At 42.2% G+C, this 25,478-nt stretch overlaps 1 protein-coding gene across 1 annotated transcript in view; it reads right to left on the bottom strand.

The window, feature by feature from the left end:
* Window positions 1–24,122, bottom strand: part of etnk2 (ethanolamine kinase 2) — a 34,341-nt gene extending 10,219 nt beyond the window's left edge. The window contains exons 1-6 of the mRNA XM_060910758.1: window positions 23,759–24,122; window positions 8,082–8,341; window positions 4,936–5,076; window positions 2,151–2,293; window positions 1,336–1,419; window positions 1,084–1,244 (exon numbers count right to left, since the gene is read on the bottom strand). Of these exons, the coding sequence (XP_060766741.1) occupies window positions 1,084–1,244; window positions 1,336–1,419; window positions 2,151–2,293; window positions 4,936–5,076; window positions 8,082–8,341; window positions 23,759–23,971 (1,002 nt within the window). The 5' untranslated portion in view covers window positions 23,972–24,122. The remainder of the gene's footprint in view (window positions 1–1,083; window positions 1,245–1,335; window positions 1,420–2,150; window positions 2,294–4,935; window positions 5,077–8,081; window positions 8,342–23,758) is intronic.
* Window positions 24,123–25,478: the final 1,356 nt, after the last annotated feature.

Here is a 25,478-nt window from a genome sequence, read left to right as displayed (position 1 = left end):
AGTGGGGGAGACCTTGAAATAAATTTTTCAAAATGCGTATTGATTAATAAACAGGTTCTAGATATTAAGAAGTTTGGAGATAATGACCACAAGTTTGGAGTCTGTACCACATACAAATTTTTTTCCAAGTGTTTTTCAAGGGTTTGCTTAAACTGTTTTTGGGAGTTTTTTATTTAGTGGTGTTTGGTGAAATAATTTCCCTTAAATTTAAAATAACGGGAAAATAAGAAACAATCAAAAAGTAATGTTTCAAAGCTGTTTATTAATTCTTCATACTGCACAAACTAGCCCCATCCTTTTGGCTACGAGCAGAGCCAGCTGGTAGATCAGACTTTTGCCATAGCCGGTCGGCAAAACAGCGAAAACGTCCTTCTTGAAAAGGAATGAGCGGAGAGCCTCTTCCTGCTCATGTTTCAACGAAAACTCCAAGTCTAATTCTTCTAAAACTGATTCCAAAGCGGAGTCAAATGCGCGCTGTTCACTAGCCCGTAGCCATCTTTCCTGTTGCGCTTTATCCAGCGTCGCGCAGCTTTGTCGTCACTCCTGCAAAAGCCCGCCCAAAGAATCCAAACAAAAACCTTGCGTTGTGATTGGCGGGCACGATTTGATGCCCGGGGTGTTTTTGTTTATATGGTGCGAGGCTAGACCCATTCGCTAGGCAAGAAATATTTTTGGCCGCTAGGCGGTTTGGTCTAGTTTACTAGGCTACTCGGACCCTACTCCAGATGGTACATTTCTTTCAACCAGGAAGGATGAAAACATGGAGATTTATTGAAATTTTAAAAGTGCTGGATAAAAACTCCGTGGATAAATTTCATTGTCTGGTGGTCAAGTGTTTATGAGGACATCATACGGTCACAAAAGCCATCAAAAATCAGGTTGATGTATTACCACATTCTCTGAAGTATAGAGCTCTGCCCTGTACACTTTGCACTATGAATCCTTGTCTTTGTTGTGAATTTTTCATTGCCATATTGGAAACAATCTCAAGTTAATGCTTTATGACAACCCCCCCCCCATACGTCCCATTTATGAGAAATTCTCTCTTTTCCACCTTTATTTTCTCGTTACTGATTTACTCACCAGTGAAAACTTGTTGACCTGCACGTACAGGGTCTCGATCTCACGCTGGCTCACTTCCTCTCCTTTCTGAGTGAAGTGCTTGTAGGCCTTCAGGTAGGTGTGCAGCCAATCCAGTTGGAGCTCCCGACTCGGGTACAGACTGTAGTCCAGCTCACTCATGCCTGTCTCACACACACACACACTGTATATCTGGCAGATAACATCAAAGCGTTAATGCTCCAGGCCTTAAATTGTGCCGTGTGATTCGCTCACCTGCAAACTCGTTGAAATGGTTCCCGATATCAAATGCCTGGTAGTTGTAACTCGAGTACTCGTAGTCTATGAAACGAACGTAACCTGGAAAATTAAGAGTGACACCCTCTTAATATTACTCAATAATAATAAACACTGACAATTCAAGGATTTACGTAGCTTCCTGCAAACTTTTAGTCGCAGATACTGCATGCTAAACTTGCTCGCTAACTAACTATAATGAATAAAGCAGTTAGGATTGTTATGGTATCTTTCAACAGGTTCACCTGCTGTTAGATCATTCAAAAGTCTTCCAAGTTAGTGATATTAGACCATTCGAGAGAGCGCTGAAGATTTGCATACTCATGCATATGCATAGACGCTGACATTTTTCATAAGGGTGAGGAATAATAGATTTCAGTAGGCTTTTCTTGATTAATAGCTTTTCCTTCCTGTTATAGGAAAATAAATCAATCAATGCCCAGCTGGTGTAAAGTGTTCAAGTGTTAATATAAACCTGGGATTTTCCAGTCCGAGCTGCTGTTAAAGGAAATCAATCAACACGTTTTGACCAATCAGAATGGAGCATCCGAGAGCACTGTGGTCCAACGATGCATGAAACTATTTACAAGTCCACACATTATTTGAATAGATAATAACTACATGGATTAAAAAAAAAAAAACCAGTATAAACCACGTGTTGAGGTTCGTCAGACTTATTTATGGTGTATATTATTATTTCACATGGTAAGAATGCACCATTATGAGAAAATAAAACCTACATTGTCCACGATTTATAGTAACAAGGAAAAACAAAAAACATCCTCCACACACACCTTCCTTCACATTGTGTATGATGTTCTTGCAGAGCAGGTCGTTGTGGCACAACACCACGGGCGAGCCAAGCTGAGACAGATGCTCCTTCATCCATGTCATTTCCTGTTCCAGCACTTCCTTACTGGGAACTTCCTCTTGGATTCTGGCAAAGAGAAACCGAACAGTTTGGCGTGGCTTCCTGCCCCTTTGGCATCAAGAACAAATTTTTAAAAGAGCCTGGCTTTCTCAATGTTCTTTTACAAGCACACACTTCAGAGATGTCGGGATGCTTATGACAAACACTGCTTTGATAAACGAGACAAGGAAAATTATTTAGTGTAGTTTTTTTTTTTTGATGTTAGCCTGACTGTCTTCCTATTAAATGAAAGTACCCCCCCCCAAAAAAAAGTCTTAGTCTAGTCCTTATTATTCTATCCTCATTCACTGGGTATGAGCAATCATGCGCTCTGATTGGCTACTCTACTACTAGGATATCCACTCATACCATGAGTAGAGAAAAACAAAATGGTGGCGTGCATCAAGGTCAGATATATATCACTATCAAGTATTTAAAAGAAACAAATAGCTAAAAGAATACCCCCCCCCCCCCCCCCCCCAAAAAAAAAAACTGTTCCACACTCCAACCCAGTCGGTGGCAGTAATGCACCTTCAAGTCAGTTTGCCAACCGCCAAAAAAAACCCTGAAGAAGAAAATGGCAGATCATGTTACTGAAAAAACTCGAGGATGAAATAAAAACTCTACTCAAAAACAAAACCCCCAAAAATACAAAAGAAAAGCAACAAAACATGGAAAGAAAGTGTTTGATGGTAAGAACGTCTCTTTTCATTTTTCAAGAATTATTTTTAATGCATTTTTCACAAATTGCTCCTGTCATTTCGTCGGTTTGTTCACATTCTAAGCGTTAATGATTTTGTCGGATGTTTTGTATAAAAAAAAAAATATATTTCTTGAATTTGCAAAAAAAAAAAAAATGCTCCATTTCTCAAAATCCAGTGAACATGGATAGAATAAAGCAATTATTCCACTCAATCTCGTTGTACATGGCTTGTAGCCAACTCAGTGCCATGCTATCAGCTCATGTACGACTCGATTTCGTGGAATAATTATTTATCGAGTCATTTACACATCATGTATTCCCATAGAGCTGAAAAGGAGGAGGAGAGGAGGGAGGGGGGGAAAAAAAAAAAAAAAAGTGTTCTAAACTCAAACGGGACTTTTGAAAGACTTTTTCCTGGCCACTTTCAGCTGCAACGAGCTTCCCGTTTCCAGAACACTCAAACGTGGCTACTTTCTAGAAAGTTCAACCAGCAGGAACGTCCCTAATCGCACCGTGATGTTGGTCACGCAGCACTTAACGAAGCGGTGTGCTGAAACTAATGAGTGCACCACTGCCATGGAGCACTCTCCTCGGGTAATGGGCTTAAGAGACTAATTTTGGAGCTGCAAGCATGCGCGCGCGCGCACACACACACCCTTGACCCAGTCACTCACTCTCTGGTTGGCATCGCTGTAAATTGCCCTTTGACCCTAATCTGGGACATGCTTCAACACAGGCAGTGGGTTTGTAGGAAACGGCTGTGATGTCACTCACATGGTGTCGTGTAGAGACTACAGCCAGGCAATAAGACTATACGATATAGATAACGCAATAAATCAGGTCACGACAGACTTTTTTTTAATACAAATTTGAAAACAGCCAACTCTAATTGAAGGCAGCAAATTTTTTGTTGCTAAAACTAAACTGAATGTACAATTTTAAACAACCGCATTGCATTACACATGACCTCACACTACATCCTTTAGCCCCGCCTACTGCTTACTTTCATATCAATACAGTAAAAATTACTACTTTCCTCCTTTTAACATTCAAGCCTTTTTATTTAAAGCATCACTAAACATTTTTGAATGAAAGAGAAAAGAAGTGATGTTGAGATGAACAGGAACGCAGACGAACCTAGAAACGAGACCAAATTTCCAGAAACGAAGCCAATAAAACCGATTAAATATAGAACTTTGTTAACACCCCGCTCTCGATGACCTTGCATCGCAGATGGTCTAAATCACTGATAACCGCCTGTGCCGTGCGACACACAGGATTCATCACGCTGTTCCCGATAAACGAAGGAATGTCAACATCGGCAGGGCTTTCGAGAGCCTGCGTTTCTGTAATTCACCAGCTGCTGATGAATGACTGTCCTTACATAATGGCCTTCCAGGTGCACGCTGACCCTGATAACGTTCGTATCATCGATAATTCTGCTCGCTCGGCTGGAGGAGAGCTGCTGCAGAGTGCAAAGGAAAATAAAAACTTGCGGTCGTTTTACAAAAGCAGTTGAGGAAAAAAAAATTAAATATTGGATATAGAAACCTCTTATGACGCTAGTTGATCATGGGCATCTGTAAGATCATGTATGTGGAAGAGAGCAACAGTTTGAAAAGATGGGGGGGGGGGGGGGGGGGGGAATGACGAGACGAGACCACAAAACAAGGCTGATTTCTTTCTAGCCCACACTGTAGATTCTCCACAGCCTATCAGTGACAGTCATTTCAGTTCAAACTGACTTTAAATTAGCAAGCATAAATTATCCAATCAAATAACCAAGTGTAACACTTTCATGCTTATGATGAAATCAAGCGCTACATGGCTCAAGCATCATGGTTTCATAATAATAATAATAATAATCTTTTACATACTCACTGATCTAAATTATTTGCTTGCGCAAGCTTTTAGGACTCGCGCCATCTTGCTATCTTGGGCAGGTGTGTATCCGTGCTTGGCTTACCTGGCGTTGGAGGCTTGGTCGGTGAACTCTGTGGCCACGAGGGAGAAGTACCTGCTCATTTTGATCCACAGGTTGGGTTTGGGGATGCAGCCGTTGTGGGCGTGAATGGCGTGAATGCGAGCCATTTCCGTAGCGATGAGTCTAATGAGGGACACAAAGCCGAGATTAAAACTTAAACATCTCCAAGAGAAACCGCATGATTAAGTTATCCCATCTAACAGCAACGTCACAACAACAAAAAAGACATCATTCAAAGTGACTTCGGTGAGTTTTCTGATTAGTCTCGATAGACCACACAGAAACTAAATATATACACACCCCATCCAGGGTTCTTGCAGGATTCAGTAAGTTAAATTTTAGACCTTTTTTAGACTTAAGACCATTATGAAAAATTTTTTAGACCAACACAAAGCATTACAATCTGCCCTACCCCCGCCCTTCCCAAAAAAAGACAATCAAGTTCAATTCTCAAAACAAAGTCATTTGTATTGGTAAACTGACTATCAGGGATACAAACTGATTGTGTGCTTATTTAATGTCATATGGCAACATTAGTACATTATGTCACATAGCAACAAAAGTACAAGACAATAGAGTGATAAAGGGCATTTGTGCAGTAAATGCAGTCTGTAGGGGTTTGGTTTTTCCCCCTAACTGCAACAGAACTCATTTAAACTTTTGGTTAGTGGTGTTCTGGTAATAAAACAGCGTTATTATATAATGCACTGTTGTCAGATGATGACTTTCTTGATTGCTCATGTGAACCCCATGCTGCAAACCACAGCATCGCAGACCTCCACTTGCTGTAGCAACCACTTCAACCATATTAACAGTAAAAATGCATACACATCTTTTAAAACTAATAGTTAAAACATACATAGTAGCCCCGTAGCACACTTGCTTCCAGTTAAACAGCAAACTCATGCAAGGCGGCAGCGATTTACCAATGAAATCAAGTCATACCTTGCGAGAGGTATACAAGGGAGACAGCAGGTTTTTAAGCAGTAGCGGAGCAAACAGGGGCCATTTGAGACAGAGGTGTAAAATCATTGCAAAATATGAATGCAAAATTAATAAATACTAAATAATAAAGCCAGGAAAGACACACCATTGGGGAGAGAATAATATATAAAAAAAAAAAAAAGAGCACTGTTAGAAAGCTGAATACGCTGACTGGACTCATGCGCTCCATGTCATGGTAACGTTGACGACATGTAATGTGCACGCCAAGATTGTCTACAGTGCAGGGGCTTCAAAGTTTGGGAGAATAGCAGGGTACAAATAATTTACAGCAGGGTGCAAAATGGTAAAATGTCTGCCAGCGGCAGACATAATGCACGCAAAGCGTGCAGGGATATATATATGAGAGAGAGAGAGAGAGAGAGAGAGAGATGCAAGTACGAATTTTTCATGGGGCGGGATGGTTTGGAACAGGTCGTCTAAAATTGGGATAACATTTACCCGGGACGGGTATTTGAGGCGGGTCGTCTAGCTTAAGCTTGATTAGCGTTGTTACGCACCCCAGTGTTTCCCACAGAAATTTTGGAGACTATGGGGGCAGCCCATTGGGGGGGGGGTTGTTTAAAATTGAGTGAGGAGACAGAGTCTGGGCCAAGCAAAAAAAGAAGGAAGTATGACCACGATTATTTAAAGTTTGGATTTTCATGGACTGGATCTGAAGATGCTCCACTGCCACAGTGTGTTGTCTGCCAAGAGGTGCTAGCTAACGATGCTATGAGATGTTTAAAATGTGTAAAACAAGATTTTTTATTTTTTTAAAAAGCACAGATGTTTAAAATGTGTAAAAAAAAAAAAAGGTTTAAAAAAAAAAAGCACATTTAAAAATGTGTAAAAAAAGATGTTTAAAAAACACAGATGTTTAAAATGTGTTAAAAAAAGTTTTAATAAAGCTCATATGGTTTAAATGCGTAAAAAAAGATGTTTTCAACAACCATTTTTAAAAATACGAATGGAACATTAAGTACAGCAACAACAAAATTGTAAGGGGGGGGCGCTGTTTATTTGCTCTCTGAGGGGGGGCTGACTCTCCCACACTTTGAAAACCCCTGCGCTAACGTTAAGGGGAAACTTTTCCAGATCCTCACCTAGATTAGTGAGATCAGGTGTTCCATCAGCTTTAGGTACTAAAAATCGATCCATTTTGTCTCTGGCAAAGGCTAGCTGAAGTTCGCTAAATGTCCGCAATAGTAACTTATTCTAGTTTATTTTTTCCTCACACTGCGCCCCCCCCGAAGAACTCTGGCGCCCCCTAGGGGAGGCGCGCCTCATACTTGGAAAAGCCCTGCATTAGCAATTCTACAGTGTGGAGATTTATGTGGAGCTGAAAACATGACACAAGCAAACACTTTATAATTCGAGCAGTGGAGTATCATTTCTCAAGGTCAAGCCTCATCAGTCTCTCTCTCTCCAAGTGCAAAGTTGAAAGAGGAGCGAAAGACGACGAACTGGAACAGACACGCCTGCTCAACCATGCTGACATTTTCACTCCAGTTCACACCTTATCACGTTTCATGAGGTTATAATTGCGAATCCCCAACAGACACGTCATCATTACTGTATTCTCCCACCATGCAGGAGAACTGATGAAGCTCCTCGATGAACAACAGAGGTCTGGAACTCAAAACGACGATGACGACAGCGGACCTGCTACAGACGTACAATTTCAAAACGGCCCTTCACAGGTCACTCGTCTGAGGTAACCACCAGGCGCCTGGGAGAAACCGCTCCTGTTCGTCTGCTACACTTGATTCTTTCTATTATTGTTCCAAGCAAAAACATGGAGCATTGAGCAATTCATAAGAAAATAACGTCCATGAAGACTTTTCACGAAAAGAGATGAGCTGCGGCTTTTCCCCAGTAAAGTGTATCTAGTTGTTTGCAAGAAAAATCGAATCCTAACGTGAGACAGAGGAAGAGGGTGGGGCTTCCAGGTAATACCAGAGACCTCAAAACACACGTACAACCGTCAATCGTTCCTGATTCACATGTTAATTGGCTATTTTTGTGTATGGGCGATAACCGGTACCCGCCTCCTCCAACGTTGACCTGCAAAGCTCCCACACAAAATCTGTAAATCTTAGCTAGAGCTTCTTCAGGTCACATACGACACCAATTCCACGCCTCACCTGAGCAGCGCAGGGTCCCTGACGTCCTGCGTACCGAGCGCGTCTCCCTGCATGAACTCGTAGCAGATGCCGTTGTTGAAGGTGCAGTAGAGGTGAGGAGCGCAGCCATTGGCGTGGAGAACCTGGAAGCTCCTCAGCTCGTTGTCTCGGTCCACAATCAGCTCGGTCTTGTTGCCGTACACCCTCACCAACACCACGTCCTCTGGGCTCTCGTCCATATAGCAGCCCACCAGCTTGTTGGTCGTTCCATCTGTGAAAAACTAGCATGAGGAGACACGCTGTCAAACACAGGGCTGAAAATGTTATATTTTCACATTTCTAAAATTGAAGCCATTGGAATGTTAAATGTAAAAGTCTTAAAGAAACTATACAGGTTGAAAAGATCTGCATGACAAAACCAGCATCAATAAACATGAGCTGTCTAAATAGTTCTTTCCCCAGGGTTTAAAAAAAAAAAAAAATAATAAGACAAAATATATGATTAATTAACAACAACAGACAGTCCACACCAGATGTACAAAAGATAAATTCTGTGTGGGGAAATATGCCACTCGTATTTTTCATTTGAGCTCCATCCAGGACACGGAGAATCAAAACCATGACATAAATCTCTACACTGTGTGCACAGTTATTAGGCGAGTGAGAACTCTGACCCTACCATTATTTCTGGGCATATTTTCCAACCCCAAGCTACATACACTTGAATGCTAATTGGATTTAAACATTCTCAGGTGGTATTTATTTGTGTAATGAGGGAGGGTGTGGCCTAAAGTCATTAACACCCTATATTAAGGTGTGCAAAATTATTAGGCAGCTTCTTTATCTCAGGCAAAATGGGTCAAAAAGAGATTTAACAGACACTGAAACAACAAAAATTGTAAAATGCCTATCAGAGGGATGCAGCACTCTTGAAATAGCTAAGCTATTGAAACGCGACCACAGAACAATCAAGCGTTTTGTTGCAAATATTCAACAGGGTCGCAAAAAACGCGTGTAGAAGAAAAGACACAAATTAACCGCAAAAGCCTTGAGAAGGATGAAACATGAAGCTGCCAGGAATCCGTTATCCTCCAGTGCCACCATATTCCAGAACTGTAACCTACCTGGAGTGTCCAGAAGGACAAGGTGTTTGGTGCTCAAAGACATGGTCAAGGTAAGGAAGGCTGAAACACGACCACCACTAAACAAGACTCATAAGTTGAAACATCAAGATTGGGCCAAGAAATATCTGAAGACAGATTTTTCAAAGGCTTTATGGACAGATGAAATGAGAGTGACTCTTGATGGACCAGATGAATGGGTCCGTGGCTGGATAACTAATCAACACACTCCACCACTTCAACTCAGACGCCAGTAAGGTGGAGGAGGTGTACTGGTATGGGCTGCTGTTATTAAGGACGAGATAGTCGGACCATTTTGGGTTGAAGATGGACTTAAAATCAACTCCCTAACCTCCTGCCAGTTTCTAGAAGATATGTTCTCCAAGCAGTGGTATAGGAAGAAGTCTGCATCATTCAAGAAGGCCATGATTTTTATGCAGGACGATGCACCATCACATGCATCTCAGTATTCCACTGCTTGGTGACCCAGCAAAGGCCTTAAAGATGACCGAGTAATGACACGACCCCCTTCCTCACCTGACTTAAACCCTACTGAGAACCTGTGGGCCCTTCTTAAACAGGAGATTTACAGTGAGGGAAGACGATACACTGCTCTGAACAGCATTCAGAAGGCCGCAGTTGCTGCTGCGCAAAAAGTTGATCGTCAACAAATTAAAACGTGAACAGACTCCATGGACGGAAGGCTCATGGCAGGTATTGAAAAGAAGGGTGGCGCTATTGGTGACTGAATACTTCTGAAATGCCAAAAGTGTTTGTTACACTAGTCTAAAAATTAAAATGAAGTAAGATGGGAAAATTTTAGCTTTTCATTTAGTTGCATAATAATTCTGCACACGAAATGTTGCCTAATAATTGCGTACACTAATATATTCCCCTAAGAAAGCCGAAACTCCCTTTTCCTTTGATAAACATTTGGGTTTTCGATTTATTAACAATTTGAATTGGCTCAGAGTGCTGTATTTGTTCAACAATAAAATGAATCCTCAGGAAAACAACTTGCCTAATAATTGTGCACACCGTGTATATGCCACTTGTGAGGAAATCGATGAATTATTTTGATAAATTTAGGTCCTTTTTTTTGTGAATGTGTCGATATAATAAAAAGAAAAAAAGTCACACGTTGGCTTGAAGATATGAAGTTTATCTTCTCGTGTTGAAAAGCTTGCATTTTTCATATGAAATCCATCACGGATCTGAGTGACATTTAAATAACATTGGTTGGCTTTTTTTCATGGTATCAGATATATTGTATTCAGCTAGCATGATACTGAACGAGTCGAAGACGAGTACTTGTCCTAAAACTTGCTTACTTCTCAAACTAACTTGCTTGTCCTGAATCTGACTTATTTATCCTGGAACCTGCACTTGCTTCTCTTCATATGAACTTGTTTATCCCGGAATTAACAACCTGAAACCCATCCTGAAATTAACTTCCTTGTCCTGAAACTTGCTTGCTTATTCCTGAACTAAGGTACTTGAGCTGGAATTGACCTACTTATAGCCTCGGTCACAACTGGCCGTACGTGCTCCTATGGCCGGTCTATGTGCAAAAAACGCAAGAAATGCACGGAGGGCCAGCGTGAAACGCACGGAGGGCGCACGTGTGACGTGCTGATTTTTGAGCCGTAGACTGGCCGCAGAGGTTCTTTGTCATGTCAAAAGCCTCAGTCACAACCGGCCGTACGTGCTGCTACGGCTGGTCTACGTGCAAAAAACGCAAGAAACGCACGGAGGGCGCGCTGATTTTCCAGCCGTAGACCGGCCGCAGAGGTTCCTTGTCATGTCAAACAAACTCTACGGGCGCTTACATTTTTTTCAGGTTGCAAGACGAACTTACGGCCAACATGCGTCTTTCTCCATGAACAAAAAAAAAAAAGCAGCAATTTGGGAAACTCCAAAAATCGCACTGCAAAAAAAAAAATAAATAAAAAATAAAAATCGCACATCCGGTTGTGAACTAGGCTTATCCTGGAACGATAAAATCTGACTTGAATTGATTAAACCTATTTCAGCTCGCTGGATGAACCCGCTGCGTTTCAGGGGAATGCATCCTGTGGAACAGACCCACACAATTCACAACTTTTTGCCCACCAAAACATTTGACATTCCTGGCATGGCTTTACATCGAGTTGGGCCAGTGGTGGAGATCCGGGGCACGGATCAGCGCCCATACCCGATGCAGCGCTGGAACAAAAGTTGGCCCATTACTGCGATCAATCTATTCTGGGAGAGAACACAATGAGGTGTGTAACACCTGCTGTTTCTCAGTCAGAAACACAAACACGCCAGTCTTTCATTTTTGCTCATGTTAAGCCTGAGGAGAGAAAGAGGAAAAAAAAAGCGCACCCTTATACTTTGAACAGATGTTTACGAAACAGGAAATTAACCCACATCTTGATGAACTGATAAAAGTTCCAAGTAGTTTGTGGATTCTAAAGCAAGAGAAGAGCTATCAATGGGGGGGAGGGGAGTTGACACAAATGAGCACAAGCACAAAGACAGTCACTACGTTTACATGCACATCCAAATCGAGCTACTGTCAGTAATCGAGCAAAGGGTCCCAGCATGGGTGCCAGAGAAATCCAATCCTACATGCACAGTGTTTAAATCGAGCTATTGTTATGAGGTGCATTGTGCACCCGAGCCACAGGTGGCGCTACACGCCCCATCGTGTTGGTACACTTCCGGTTGTCGTCACGAAGAAGAGCTATTCAAGAGTATAAACAAAGTGACTACAGGCGGAAATTAGCATGTACTGCTATAACCTGGTACAGACATCTGTCCTTACCACAAGGATAATGTTTAATTTGTACACTGTCCCTTATAAAAATAAAATAAACTCTAAACTCTAAGAAGAGTGTTTGTAATTTGTATGTACGAACAGAAGTGTTCCTAATAAAGTGGGCGGCTAAGGTGAAGTGTCATGCCGACCGAGGCTGTTTTTTTTTTTCCCCGACCGAGGCTGTTGTGTTTCCCGCTTGTGGTCTCGTCACTTGTCACTTCCGGAAGGGGCAGTGCTGAAGTAAGTAGCTGGACTGCGTGGCTCGATAGGGTATACATGCACTAAGTAGCTCGGCAAAAATCGCATAATCTAGGTCGTGTAGCTCGATTGCGAGAAATCAAGTTCGGTTCAATTTCAGCCTAGCTAAGGTGTTTACATGCCATTTAGAGCTTCGATTTCAGACGAGCTACGGCAGAAATTTGATTTTCTCTATGTGCATGTAAACGCACTGACTGAAACGAGTATGATCAGAGTGATGGCGTCAGGACAGAAAACTGTTCCGAGAACATGTCTGTGAAGATTCTCAATCATCCAGGTCCTAGGAAACCGTGGGTGGTAGAAAAGGGCAACTGGACTTGCCGAGAACATTTTAGAAGTTTTTTTTTTTTTTTTAAACATGTGGCTGAGATAGTAATCAACCAAACATACTTCACTTCGTACCTCTCCTTTCTTTTTCTGGCAGGTCATGTGACCACAGTCATCTCATGTCCCCTAATCAGACTGCGCTGAAGGCGACTCAGAGAGCTGCTAATCTAATGAATGATGATCCTGTGAGGCTCGGTGCCAAACTCTGGTCTTGTCTGAGTGACAGTGTGGACTGAATGCCAAGAAACAATGCAGGCCTTCTCTTCATTTATAAAGCTATGGAAGTTATGAAGCGGGAATGTGAAAGCTAGGGAGGTTATGGAGGAGGAATGTGTTGTATAATAAAATAAAACCATGAACGCGATAGGGTTGGGGGCGATTTAAAAAAAAAAATGCTTGAAAAGGGTGAAATCCTTAAAATTCTTAATTTTAAAAAAATTAAAGGTTTTCATGAGATTTAAAAGAGAACTGAAGGCAAAATTTATCATCAAACCTCTCATTTTATTAAATATCGGAATGCATTTCTGATAGCTATTCTGTAAACGAGATTTGTTGAGACCTGTGCGAGGCATCATAGGACGGAAGTAAAACGTACAGCAGAAATCAAAGTGACCAACATCTGCCAACGTCTTCAAAGACACGCGCGCACCCTATTTCGAATGCTGATGTAATCAAGCTGGAAGTTTTGTTTGTTTTGATAGCAATCAGGAAAGTTTGAAAAAAAAAAAGTAGGCAGTAATCGTCATTTAAACTCGTTTTTGTGCAATATTTCATTTGGAAAACAGTTTTCAAAATGGCGGCACTGACACCTGGCTGACACTTCACGTTTTGAAGTCTCGCACAAGTCTCGTGAAGATCGCGCGGATGAGCGACGCCTGCCGTGAACCAAACGAACCAAATTCAACATGGCTAAAAACCAAATAGGCTGATAAGTATAATATTTAATTGCAATTAGTTGCCAATATGAGTCACAATATAAGGTTACTAAAACCGAAAACGTAAGTGAATAACACGTTAATTAAGAAATAAAGCAAGTTTAAAAATGACGACTTCAGTTCTCCTTTAAAGGCCTCTGCATGCTCTTGCGACAAGGCTTTCGCAGACAGTTGTAATTTATCGTTGAGCGGGGAGTAATAGGCGTGCGCGATGTTATTCACCGCTACAACGCAAGGGGGCGCCAAGTCGCGAAATCGCTAGGAGTAGTTGGTGGGTGTGGTTAGTGGAGTGTTTATCCTCCGGTTACTTATAATGACTAGAACTGGAGTCGTATAGATGTACGTACTTCCTCACTTCCTCGATCAACCGCTCTTCGTGCTGCTCCATCTTCGCTTGTGTTTTTAAACATGGCGGTCGTGAAAACAAACCAAACCGGGAAAGCAGGGAAGTGGAAGTGCGTGTACAGTGGATGTAGAGTGGACCAATCAGAGCCCTCTTGTCTGCGAGGCTTCTGCGGTGGTCACAATTTTTGGGAGGTGCGCGCAGAGCGTCTGCAAAGGTGGGGGGGGGGGCTACGCAGACGCTATCTGCGACACCGTCTGCGAGGACTGCGTTGTCAGCATAAATTGGCCTTTACACTGACAAAATATTTCACACAGAATAAGAAGGGAAAATAGTTCTGTATTTTTTTTGTACATTTTAGAAATTTAAGGATTCAGGATGAAATATTAACATGTACTCAGCTGCTTCTAGATTTGGTAACCTCTAATATTAAAATAAATAAATAAATAAATAAATAAATAAAAAAAACCACACACTGACTGTACACTTTATACCTCAGAGAGGTATACTATGACAATTTATTACGACACTGATATTATTTAAGCAATAAAACATTTGGAAGGGCGTGCTGTTCCACGTAGCACAGTGCAAAGTGTACTATTTTCCAATAACATCCTAAAGTGTTTCATTCCTCTTATACCACAGCAATGTGTCAACAATAAAGAATAACACATCGCAGATTTATTTAACTTTGTGGAACGTCTACAAAACAACTTAGCTCCGGTTATCACTTATGTTATATAAAAGCTACAAACATTCGTTCCAAAACTATCCTGGTTTTTTTCTGTCTCTCAAAAGTTAATACTACAACAAAAACGCAGTTTGTCATGTTACCAAGAAACCAGAAAAAATTTCTGACCTGAAGACACTCTCATGGTGGAAAATTTTGTTTCAGAGCTCCGACACCGGAGACTCCTTCCATTAAAAGCTGCACCATACTGAAGATTGTGTGTGTTAGACAAGACAGTTTATACTGAAATCAGCACTGAACGTTACTCTAGTATTCGCCAACGCTATCAAAACACGCTTTGTTGTAACACTAATAGTGTACATTACAACAACCCCAGGAAAAATACGGGTCACATCGTGCATCTGAGCAGCAGCATAACTATGGGTGAAACAGTGCAAAGGGAGAAGGTAATGAGCGATTCAGATAATGAGTCACCTGAAATATACGATAAGTATTAAAGATTACGACGTGGCACTCTGACCTCACGATCGGAACGTTTATTGTGCTGCCAAAATACATCAAGTATTTATTGAAGGAAAGACGACATCTAATTAATACTTGGATAAAAGGAGAGATGACGACGTTGGTGATGATACTCCAACACTCAAAAGTGGATGGTCAGTTATGTCACAAGATCAATATTACATCATCGTACTGTCACCCAGCTCTAGTTCACGCAAAGATTCAGGAAGCACTTTCCCAAATACCTGCGTTTCAGTCGTGATAGCAATATTCCGTATTGTATCAGCACATCTCCAAATTCATCTTGACGTCATGGTTCGATCTGCTCCGACACAGCTAACAAATATAGGTGATGCATGCCCATTTACACACTTCTGACTCACTCTGCATTGTTCCACATGGACACCTTAAAGATCTGCTCATTCCAAAAACATTTGTACTCATTTGCTCCCATAGATTTGTACTCAAGTCCTGCTGCTGTAATCGTAACTCCTCATCCCAGGATTCAGTCAGTCAGTCACAATCTGCTCATACTCATGACGCATGTTGAACTGATGTTTATGTTTGTCGTGTTTTCATTTTTCTACACCTGTATGCTGTAATGATTTATAAATTAATCAGACTATCCAGGGTCATGGAGAACAGGAGCAGTTCCTTTTCGAGTCTGGTTCCTGTCAAGGTTCTTCCTCATGTCAGCTCGACTCTGGCTTGCTCATCAAGGATGGAACTTGATATCTAGTTTTCTGCAAAGCTGCTCTGTGACAATGTCTAGTTAGTTAGTTAGTGTTAACTAATCCTGAGACGAACAATAAGCATTGTTGAATAAGAAGCCAGACAGGCAGCTGTGTAAAGATATTTAATGGCATTAAGATTCACAACAAGACAGTAATGGTGATGATACACGGGGCAACTTTTTGGGCAATGTTGCCGAGCAATGTTGCTGGGCAATTGCGTTTTGACTCTTTTCTATTGAGATTGGGCAACATTGCTTCTTTCTGAATGGTTTTGATAATCTCTGGCAACTTTTTGAGATAAGCCAATCAGAACGCGAGTATCGAGTCATGTGACCTCCGGTGAGGTTCGGATCAGAAATTTCAAACAAATATGGCGGCCGCTCAGTGTCAGTGGAATGAAGAGATGGAGAGACTCCTCATCTGTTTTTACGCCGGTAAGTTGTTATTTTAATATTCTATATGGAGGAATTTACCTCACCAAAGCTCTAAAAAACAACAGACAGCTTGATTAAATGGTCACAGCAAAAATTAAGACATCGATTTTTTTTTAGCTAACTGTAAACTGCTGTTGCTAACTGTTGTTGCCCTGAAAAGTTGCCCTGTGTCTCACCTAGTTGCCCGTTGCCAGCAACTTTGCTCGGCAACATTGCCCAAAAAGTTGCCCCGTGTATCATCACCATTAGGCGCTATATAGACCCTTTTCACATGACGTCACCACGCCACGAGATTTTGTTAGGCGCCATACTGGAAGACCAAGTACATGCACTCACAATATAAAACAAAGTACGAGCGAGAGTAAAGTGACACGATGGCTGATAATTCGGGTTATGCGAGTACATTACCAGTTGCAGAAAGGGCACGGTATGTGGAGAAACTGGCTGTGATTGATGGGTTTGACCCACATGATAAGACTCAGAAAAAATTATGTGAATCCAAGCACACAGTTTAACACAAAAGTTGGTTTATATCCCGACCTTGTCAGCTGTCAGATTTATGTTAATGGACCCGGTAAGCTGGTAAATAATTTTTTTTTTCTTTACCAAATTCTAACAGAAAACGAGAGCGCCTGAAAGGGAAAACCGAGCCGCCTCACGGCTGTAATGCAAATTGCTTTCCTCCAGGGAAAAAGAAACTACATTCTGCCGCCTATGTAGTCCCATATTTAAACAAATAAGAGTCATTCAGGATTCAGCCATGTTTTTGCTCCGTTTTTACTCGACCAAAGTTATACAGTATTATGAGCTTTAAACTGCATAAATAAAACCATTTGGTGAAACTTTGAAGAAGAGATTGTACTGGTTTAAAGTTTTTACCCAACGTTTTCATGTCGACTCCAATTAATACACTAGTAGAATCGATGACTAGTTTAGTAGGCCAAAACTTTTTTCAATTTTTGACTGTACCAGCCTGAAAAAATTTGCGACAGTCAAATGGAAAAAAAGCAAGCTGGTCATGTTGTACTGGACTAATCTATGACTGATGAGTATAGTAAGTGATACTCAGGGTTTTTTCTAGAAAAAATTTAGTATGAGGGCGCTCACCATGGCGAGGGAGCAAAGCGGGGGGGGGAATGGTGCCGGTTGTCCCCCGCCGTGCAAAGCCTTTGAAAAATGCTCCAATGGGACATTCTGAGGCTATCTGAGAGGGAAATTGTAACAAATTGTCTGTCAACATTGAAAAAGAAAGAAGTAATCATCTTCTGCCCCGGACAGTCTTTGGCTTTCTTCCGTTTCGTGCCGCGGGATGACATCTTTAAATGCCCAAGTGTCAACAAAAACAACTCGCAAACTACTTCTGTCAAAAGCTCCCGCGCCGGTGGGTGAAAGGTCATTCAGTCTCGAGAAATCTCGCGCTACAAGTCAGCTGACCTTGTATGTAACCCATGTCAAATCTCGCGAGAGCAGCCGCGACAAGTAAACAACTAAACAACATGGCGCCTCAGTCTGGGAAACGCCAATTCGGATTGTTTTTGCACCATCTGGCGGTGTATCTACTATGATTGGAATATTTTTGGAGCAATTATAACGTATTTGATGATCAGACACATTGTCACGTAGTGTTGCTGGGATGTTTTCACGGAGTCGGTAAGGGGGCACACGCCGAGAGTAAGAGGGCGCAGCGCCCCTGTTCCCCCGTTTAGACGAAAGCCTGGATACTAGTACTGATACAATAAAACAGATGACTGTAATCTGGTAGGCAGCACGATTTATATTATTTCTCCGTGTCAGATACATAAGGAGGACCGGACACCAATTCTGCCATCTGTTTGCTACCCAGACATTGTAAACTATTTGTTGTTTACACCCAGTGCCTACACTGCTGATGACTTGAAGGCCTACAAAGGGCTACAGGCTTACAATTATGTTGTTAGTGGCTTGGTTTGTGATATTACAGCTGTTATTAAGAATAACCTACACATAGTTATGGCCAAGGTAATCTTGTTGATATTTATCTTTTAATAATATATCTTTTCAGTTGAAAAATTAATACTTTTTGTTACTATTAAGGTATCCATAATTTAGGTTAATTTATCCAAATTATACATATGTATTTATGATATATGCCTACACAACAACTATGTTTTATTTATATAATAGGAGGGAGAGCAAGCCCCAAACCATCCTAAATTATTATTAAATTGTAGAAGTCCGGGAGGCTTGCTCCTCATACAGTTATCAACTTGAGGCCAATTTAGCATGTTTTAAATCTGAATTTCTTGCGTTTGCTTACCTCAAAGTGTCCGCAGATCATGCACAGACTTATCCATTATATCCACAGTTTTTTGCCAAGTCTCACACAGGTTTCTTTCAAGTCTACTGTTGGGCCAATAAGTCATAAATAAAACAGCTCAGATTTGTTTGTTTAAGTCGTTTGCCACTCCACTTTATTCTCGTGGGTTCACATACCGCTGCCGTTATTTCCCGTTGGTCTTCCAAAATGGCGCAGGGTCTGTTTACTTCCGGTTTCGGGTGATGTCAGTGAAAGGGGTCTATGCACACACACCTCGGAGATGAACTCTGAATCAATTAGCATTATCACTAATATTATGGTGATTAGTTAATGACTTAGTAGACGGAGTCATTAGTAGACTTCTGAGTGAGATCTCCATGCTGTCAGTGTCACTGACAACACAACACAGCCAACCTGTATTAACAACTCACTTACTAGTTTTTATTGAACAATTTTATTATTTTAAAGCTTGTTTGGATTTCTCATCTCATTATCTCTAGCCGCTTTATCCTGTTCTACAGGGTCGCAGGCAAGCTGGAGCCTATCCCAGCTGACTACGGGCGAAAGGCGGGGTACACCCTGGACAAGTCGCCAGGTCATCACAGGGCTGACACATAGACACAGACAACCATTCACACTCACATTCACACCTACGGTCAATTTAGAGTCACCAGTTAACCTAACCTGCATGTCTTTGGGGGAAACCGGAGCACCCGGAGGAAACCCACGCGGACACGGGGAGAACATGCAAACTTCACACAGAAAGGCCCTCGCCGGCCACGGGGCTCGAACCCAGACCTTCTTGCTGTGAGGTGACGGTGCTAACCAATACACCACCGTGCGGCCCCGTTTGGATTTATTGTACATCTAATTAGATAAATAACCAAATTTACATGCTTAAATTTAAAGGAAAAGAAAGCCCATGGTTAAAATACAGTTATGAAGATAGATTAAAGGATATAAACTAACGATTCATGTGAATAATTGAAAATAAGGAGCTCACACAACTAAGATATCCATCTCTGAAAGTCAGTTTCTATGCAGAATTCCCCCATCATGGACGATTTAATGGATGCTGCCACTGAAAATATTTTAACCAATCGGAAAAATCCCCCCGATCGTTTCTGGCAACGCTCTGACATGATTTGGGTGCAAGACACGGAAGCTCCGCATAGCGAGTAAGACTTGAAGCTGCTCCTGGTTGGAGATTATTTTATTAAAAAGTTTATACAAAAAAAATTTGAAATTCCCTTTCTCTAACAAAACAAAACAAAAAAGTGGAGACAAAGATAATACTGATGTCACTGATAAACAGCGAGGGAACTGCTCATGTACTCCTACGTGACTGAATGGTGGGGGAGGCAACTTTTCATATTTATATCTCCGGTACAAGTAGTGCTGCCATGACAGCCTCGTTCTGCAGACTGTAACCTTGCTAGACTACTTACAAACAGACCTGCATACAATCTGACTTACCTAAATCTGTCAAAGAGGCAAGTGCATGAGTTTTTCCACGTTCCTGGCAGCATAAGCACTCATTAACATGCTTTGCATTTTTAAAAACTTCAAAACGCCACCAGGCTAGCCTACCGTAATTACCATGGTAGACAGTCCAACCCCCGCAGCAATGCAGAAAGAGGGTAAACACTGATTTACTATCCACGATTTATGTGAACACTACAGGAGGATGCAACAATGGCAGAAGTGGAAAAAAAAAATAGTCTGCATCAATTCCCAAAGGACAAAAAGGTAAGAAGGTAATGAATAAATGCCATTTGCCACACAGAGACAGACCTCTCACGGACTGACTGGAATAGTCTTTCAGGTGCAAAAACAGCACATTCACAGCTTGTGTGCTCAGAACATTGTTTCAAACGACTCAGATGCACCAGGCATTATGAATACCGTACAAGCCAGCACTGAATCCAGATGTGGTTCCCACAATCTTTGGCCAAAAAGCAGACAAGACAAACGAGACAACACGGTCAGTCGTCCGCAAAAGAGAAGTTTGAAGGGTAAGAAAACACTTAAGCGCGATACGTTATTTTGAGTTCCTTTGGGCATAAACAATTGCTGATGCAGCGAAGCAGTTTGATGTCTGTATGATGGATGCCTTGCTTTGATTGAGTGTTGTCAGAAAAGCCGCAGTAATGACCAACTAAAACAACTCTAGAAATATTGTTCAATTGTGTGTAACCAAATGCTTGTTTATCATCATCATCGCTATTCATGTCTTTGTCCAAAGAAATGTGAAGAAATGTTGCTGGGGTCCATTTTGTCGAATATGGCCAGTGTTTTCCCCAGAAAAAAATTAAAACCGTAAATTCTGGCATGATAATACACAGACAATTGAGCACCAACGGCGCGAAGCAAAACTAGGGGAGTCCGGGGGCATGGCCCCCCGGAAAATATTTTGAAAATAGATGCTCTTGGGTGCATTTTCAGGGTCTCCGAGAGGTTTTAGATCCATGATTATAGGATAGATTTTACCAGTGTTTCAATGCTTTCTGACCTAAATAGTATTAACGTATACACGTGAAATTTCATCTTAAAAGTTCAACATGCAAGTTAAACTGTTTTGTTATAGATTACTGAGGTATATGATAGATTGAAAATCCACGGGGATCCCTTAATTATCTATGATCAAGTAGTGTTAACAAAAATGTGCATGAAAATATGAAGTGGTTTGCTCCATCTTATGCAATCCAGTGAAGAGAATCGTTCATCATGACCTCCTGTTGATCACAAAAGGGATCCGAACTTAAGACCTGCCACCTTAAAGTATGTTGCTGTATTACTATAACTGTAATGATTCTGATGCAATTACCATAATATAAGTAAGATACACTGAAAAGTAAGGCAACTGCATATTATAAAGTTAAAAATTTTGGCACTTTATTAAATGGACTAGATTAAGATTAAAACATATTAAAAGGAAAAGAAAACTTAATTCATACATTTAAGTTTGCAGAAAGATTATGTACTTATAAACACATTCATGAATGATTATAGACTAGGTCAAATTTTTGTGATTAAAAAAAAAAAAAAATCAGTCAGCTTTGTCCATCTGGCAGGGGACATCATCGGCAGCCAATGAGATCGCTTATAATGAAATCGGAAAATTCCGGGATGTCTGACGTTTTCTTTTGATATTTTTATTGGATGGTTTGAACACGTGATCTTGACAAAGCCAACAGATTACAGCTTGTTTACATCATGCCACGCGGACATATTACTTTGACAGAATCAACACAAGCATTGGGGGAAAAAAAAAAGATCGCTTGTTTAACACAAATATCAATCAATATGTAAACCGATCTGTTATTTGCTCTCCTGTATATCTAGTTACTTGTGGGTAGGAAATTTAACGCATCAGTAGAAATCCAAGCGTATCGGATTTTAACTAAAAGCGACTAAGCGTATCGGCGGGCAGAGCAAGCATATCGGGCCCGATACACTAAAACGCTTTGGGAAAAACCATGATGGCTGTGTGACGTCACTTACGGTACACTTTACGGAAACCATTCGGAAAGCAGCTCGGGTGTTTCCGGAAGTATTTCTGCCTTTTTCCATACAAATGCGATATAACGTATAGTTTCAGCCTCATTTTACAGGTAAAGAGTTCAGGTTTGTCTGTAAGTAAGGGCTGCATCTCATTAATACACTATTTCAGATGTATGGGGGGGGGGGGGGGGGGGGGGGGGGGTCGAAAAGGAAAAAAAAAAAAAAACCTTGGTATTGTCACCTTAGCAGATCTTTCACTTTGCCCCTTCATTTTCCGTTTCCGGTTGAGAGTACATCATGCGCACGTTGTGTGCATTCTGGCTGCCGCTTCTCACCTGAGCTTTTTATTTTGTTTTTTCTCTCTCACGTGAAGTTTGATGTTTGTTTTTGTTTGAGTGTTTTGTCTGCTGGTGGTGGTCTAGCTCCGGACCCAGTTTTGGGCGTAGGTTCCTTCCAGGTCTAGGTTTGCTGTGGGTGATGCCTGTGCTCCTTGCTATGGTCTGCAGTGAGCTTGTTGCTCATTTTAACATTGTGGTTGTCCAGCGCTCTGTGCTTTAGTGCTTGGCGTGGTGTTCTGAGCGATGTTGCTCGGTGGCGTCGCAGCAGCTGTGCAGGCGGTTTGGGACGTACCGGCTCTCTGCGTGGCGTAGCTTCTGTGCTCGCTTTGTGGATCCATGGCATGGTGTTCCGAGTGATGCTGCCCGGCAGGACTTGTTTTCGTGCGCCTTTTGGTGGGACCATGGCTGCTACACCATTGGAATAACATCCTGGCCTTTATTTGGTGGACCTTTTTTTTTTTATCCCTATAATTGTAAAGCGACCTTGGGTTTTGAGAAAGACGCTATATAAATTGAAATTATCATCATCATTATTCAGTGTGGGCGGCACGGTGGTGTAGTGGTTAGCGCTGTCGCCTCACAGCAAGAAGGTCTGGATTCGAGCTCCGTAGCCGGCGAGGGCCTTTCTGTGTGGAGTTTGCATGTTCTCCCCGTGTCCGCGTGGGTTTCCTCCGGGTGCTCCGGTTTCCCCCACAGTCCAAAGACATGCAGGTTAGGTTAACTGGTGACAATAAATTGACCGTAGGTGTGAATGGTTGTCTGTGTCTATGTGTCAGCCCTGTGATGACCTGGCGACTTGTCCAGGGTGTACCCCGCCTTTCGCCTGTAGTCAGCTGGGATAGGCTCCAGCTTGCCTGCGACCCTGTAGAACGGGATAAAGCGGCTAGAGATAACGAGATAAGAGATTATTCAGTGTTGAAAAGCGACACTCAGTCTTGCACCCAAATGACGTCACGCATCGCCCTTCCAACATGGCAGCGTACTTACTGATGGCATTAGAGCAGCGATACAAAAACGCTCACAACTTTCTCATAAATGGTCAAACATGCCTGAAACTTTTCTTACAGGCTCTCGATATTACAAGCTACCAACTCATACATGTATTTACATTTCATTTCCCATTCCTTTAACGAGAAAAGCCTCATACAAGTGTTAAAGCGGACATGGCTAAGCTTTGGATGTTATGCTAATGGTCGCGCGCGCAGGTCATCAACTCAAGCTAGCTGTCCCGTGCGCATGCGCACAATCAAACAGTTCTTAACGTTCATTTATTTTCTCAGTCATAAAGCGGTGTAGAAAATAAAGGAAGGTTACTTATACACACACATAATAAAAAATAAGTTATGTTAGATGAGAGTGGTATGATCTTAACGGGAAGCTAATCCTGGTTTTAAATAAAAACGCCCAACCTACCTTGGTCTTGAGCTGGTTAATGTCCCATGATGGCCGCAGCAATTTTATTAATTTTATCGCCCCGTCTTTCACGTTATGCTCGTCGACGTGTATTGGGAATTTTCTGATTGTCGGTGAGCCCACAGGCACATGTATTTCCGTCTCCATGTTGCTAATATGGTTTATTTTCCGCTCTGAGTTACAAACGTATGATATTATTCGCTCGTGCGGCATGAAAAATAACAATAATAAAGTCACACACTGCAGCTGAACTACGTGAAAAAAGTAAAAGGTCTGACTGTTTACACTGAAGCGTTCTGCACACGAAGATGAGCAAAGAGACGCGGATCGGAAGCCGGTAAAGACACAAATCAAGCACCGGGCACTATGGCTTCCTCAACAGGCTCCGCCCACACCGGATCATCCGATCACGGATCACGTACAGATGACGACCCGTGGACACGCCTACTTTCACGTCACTCCAACGCCCGCCCCCTCCCTCCCTCCCTCCTTTCTGACAGAATCGCCAAGTCCTTTCTCACATATAAGGAATGTGCTTTGGTGCTTGGTCCTTGAACAGTTAAGCTAAAGACAAAATAAGACAAAAGTTGTTATATAAATAGAATAACACATAACAAGAAGCTCAAATATACAGATTTGAAAAGTGGACATATTTAAGGGGTATGTGCATGGCCTGTCCAAGCTGTACAGTAGTCTATGTTCCTGTGCAAAAAACAGGTCACAGGATGAAGATGAAGATGAGTCATGACATGAACGTGTGAGAAGAAATATAATATATATGATGAGGATGATGGCAGCATGGTGGTGTAGTAGTTAGCACTGTTGCCTCACAGCAAGAAGGTCCGGGTTCGAGCCCAGTGGCTGGCGAGGGCCTTTCTGTGTGGAGTTTGCATGCTCTCCCCAAGTCCACGTGGGTTTTCTCCGGGTGCTCCGGTTTCCCCCATAGTCCAAAGGCATGCAGGTTAGGGTTATTGGTGGCTCTAAATTGACTGTAGGTGTGAATGTGAGTGTGAATGGTTGTCTGTGTCTATGTGTCAGCCCTGTGATGACCTGGCAACTTGTCCAGGGTGTACCCCGCCTTTCGCCCGTAGTCAGCTGGGATAGGCTCCAGCTTGCCTGTGAACCTGTAGGACAGGATAAGCGGCTACAGATAATGGATGGATGATGATGATGATGATGAAGAGGAGGAGGATGGCAGCATGGTGGTGTAGTGGTTAGCACTGTTGCCTCACAGCAAGAAGGTCCTGGGTTCGAGCCCAGCGGCTGGCGAGGGCCTTTCTGTGTGGAGTTTGCATGTTGTCTGCGTGGGTTTCCTCCGGGTGCTCCAGTTTCCCCCACAGTCCAAAGACATGCAGGTTAGGCTAATTGGTGGCTCTAAATTGACCGTAGGTGTGAATGCGAGTCTGAATGGTTGTCTGTGTCTATGTGTCAGCCCTGTGATAACCTGGCGACTTGTCCAGGGTGTACACCACCTCTCGCTCATAGTCAGCTAGGATAGGCTCCAGCTTGCATGCGACCCTGTAGAACAGGATAAGCAGCTACAGATAATGGATGGATGATGATGTTTGTCCTTCAGGTTCGAAGCTGATCATGACTTCAGTTTGCTGGGTGGAGGTTGTGGGTCCAGAGGTGACTGATGAGGCCAATCCGGTCTTTGAAGGTACGCCCACATGCCGGGCACACGTGGGTAGGTGCTAGGTCTCTTATCAACAAGATGTTT

The sequence above is a fragment of the Neoarius graeffei genome, chromosome 26, assembly GCF_027579695.1.
Source record: "Neoarius graeffei isolate fNeoGra1 chromosome 26, fNeoGra1.pri, whole genome shotgun sequence".
NCBI lineage: Eukaryota > Metazoa > Chordata > Actinopteri > Siluriformes > Ariidae > Neoarius > Neoarius graeffei.
Note: the sequence above shows the minus strand (reverse complement) of the source record. Positions and strands in the feature narration are given on the sequence as shown.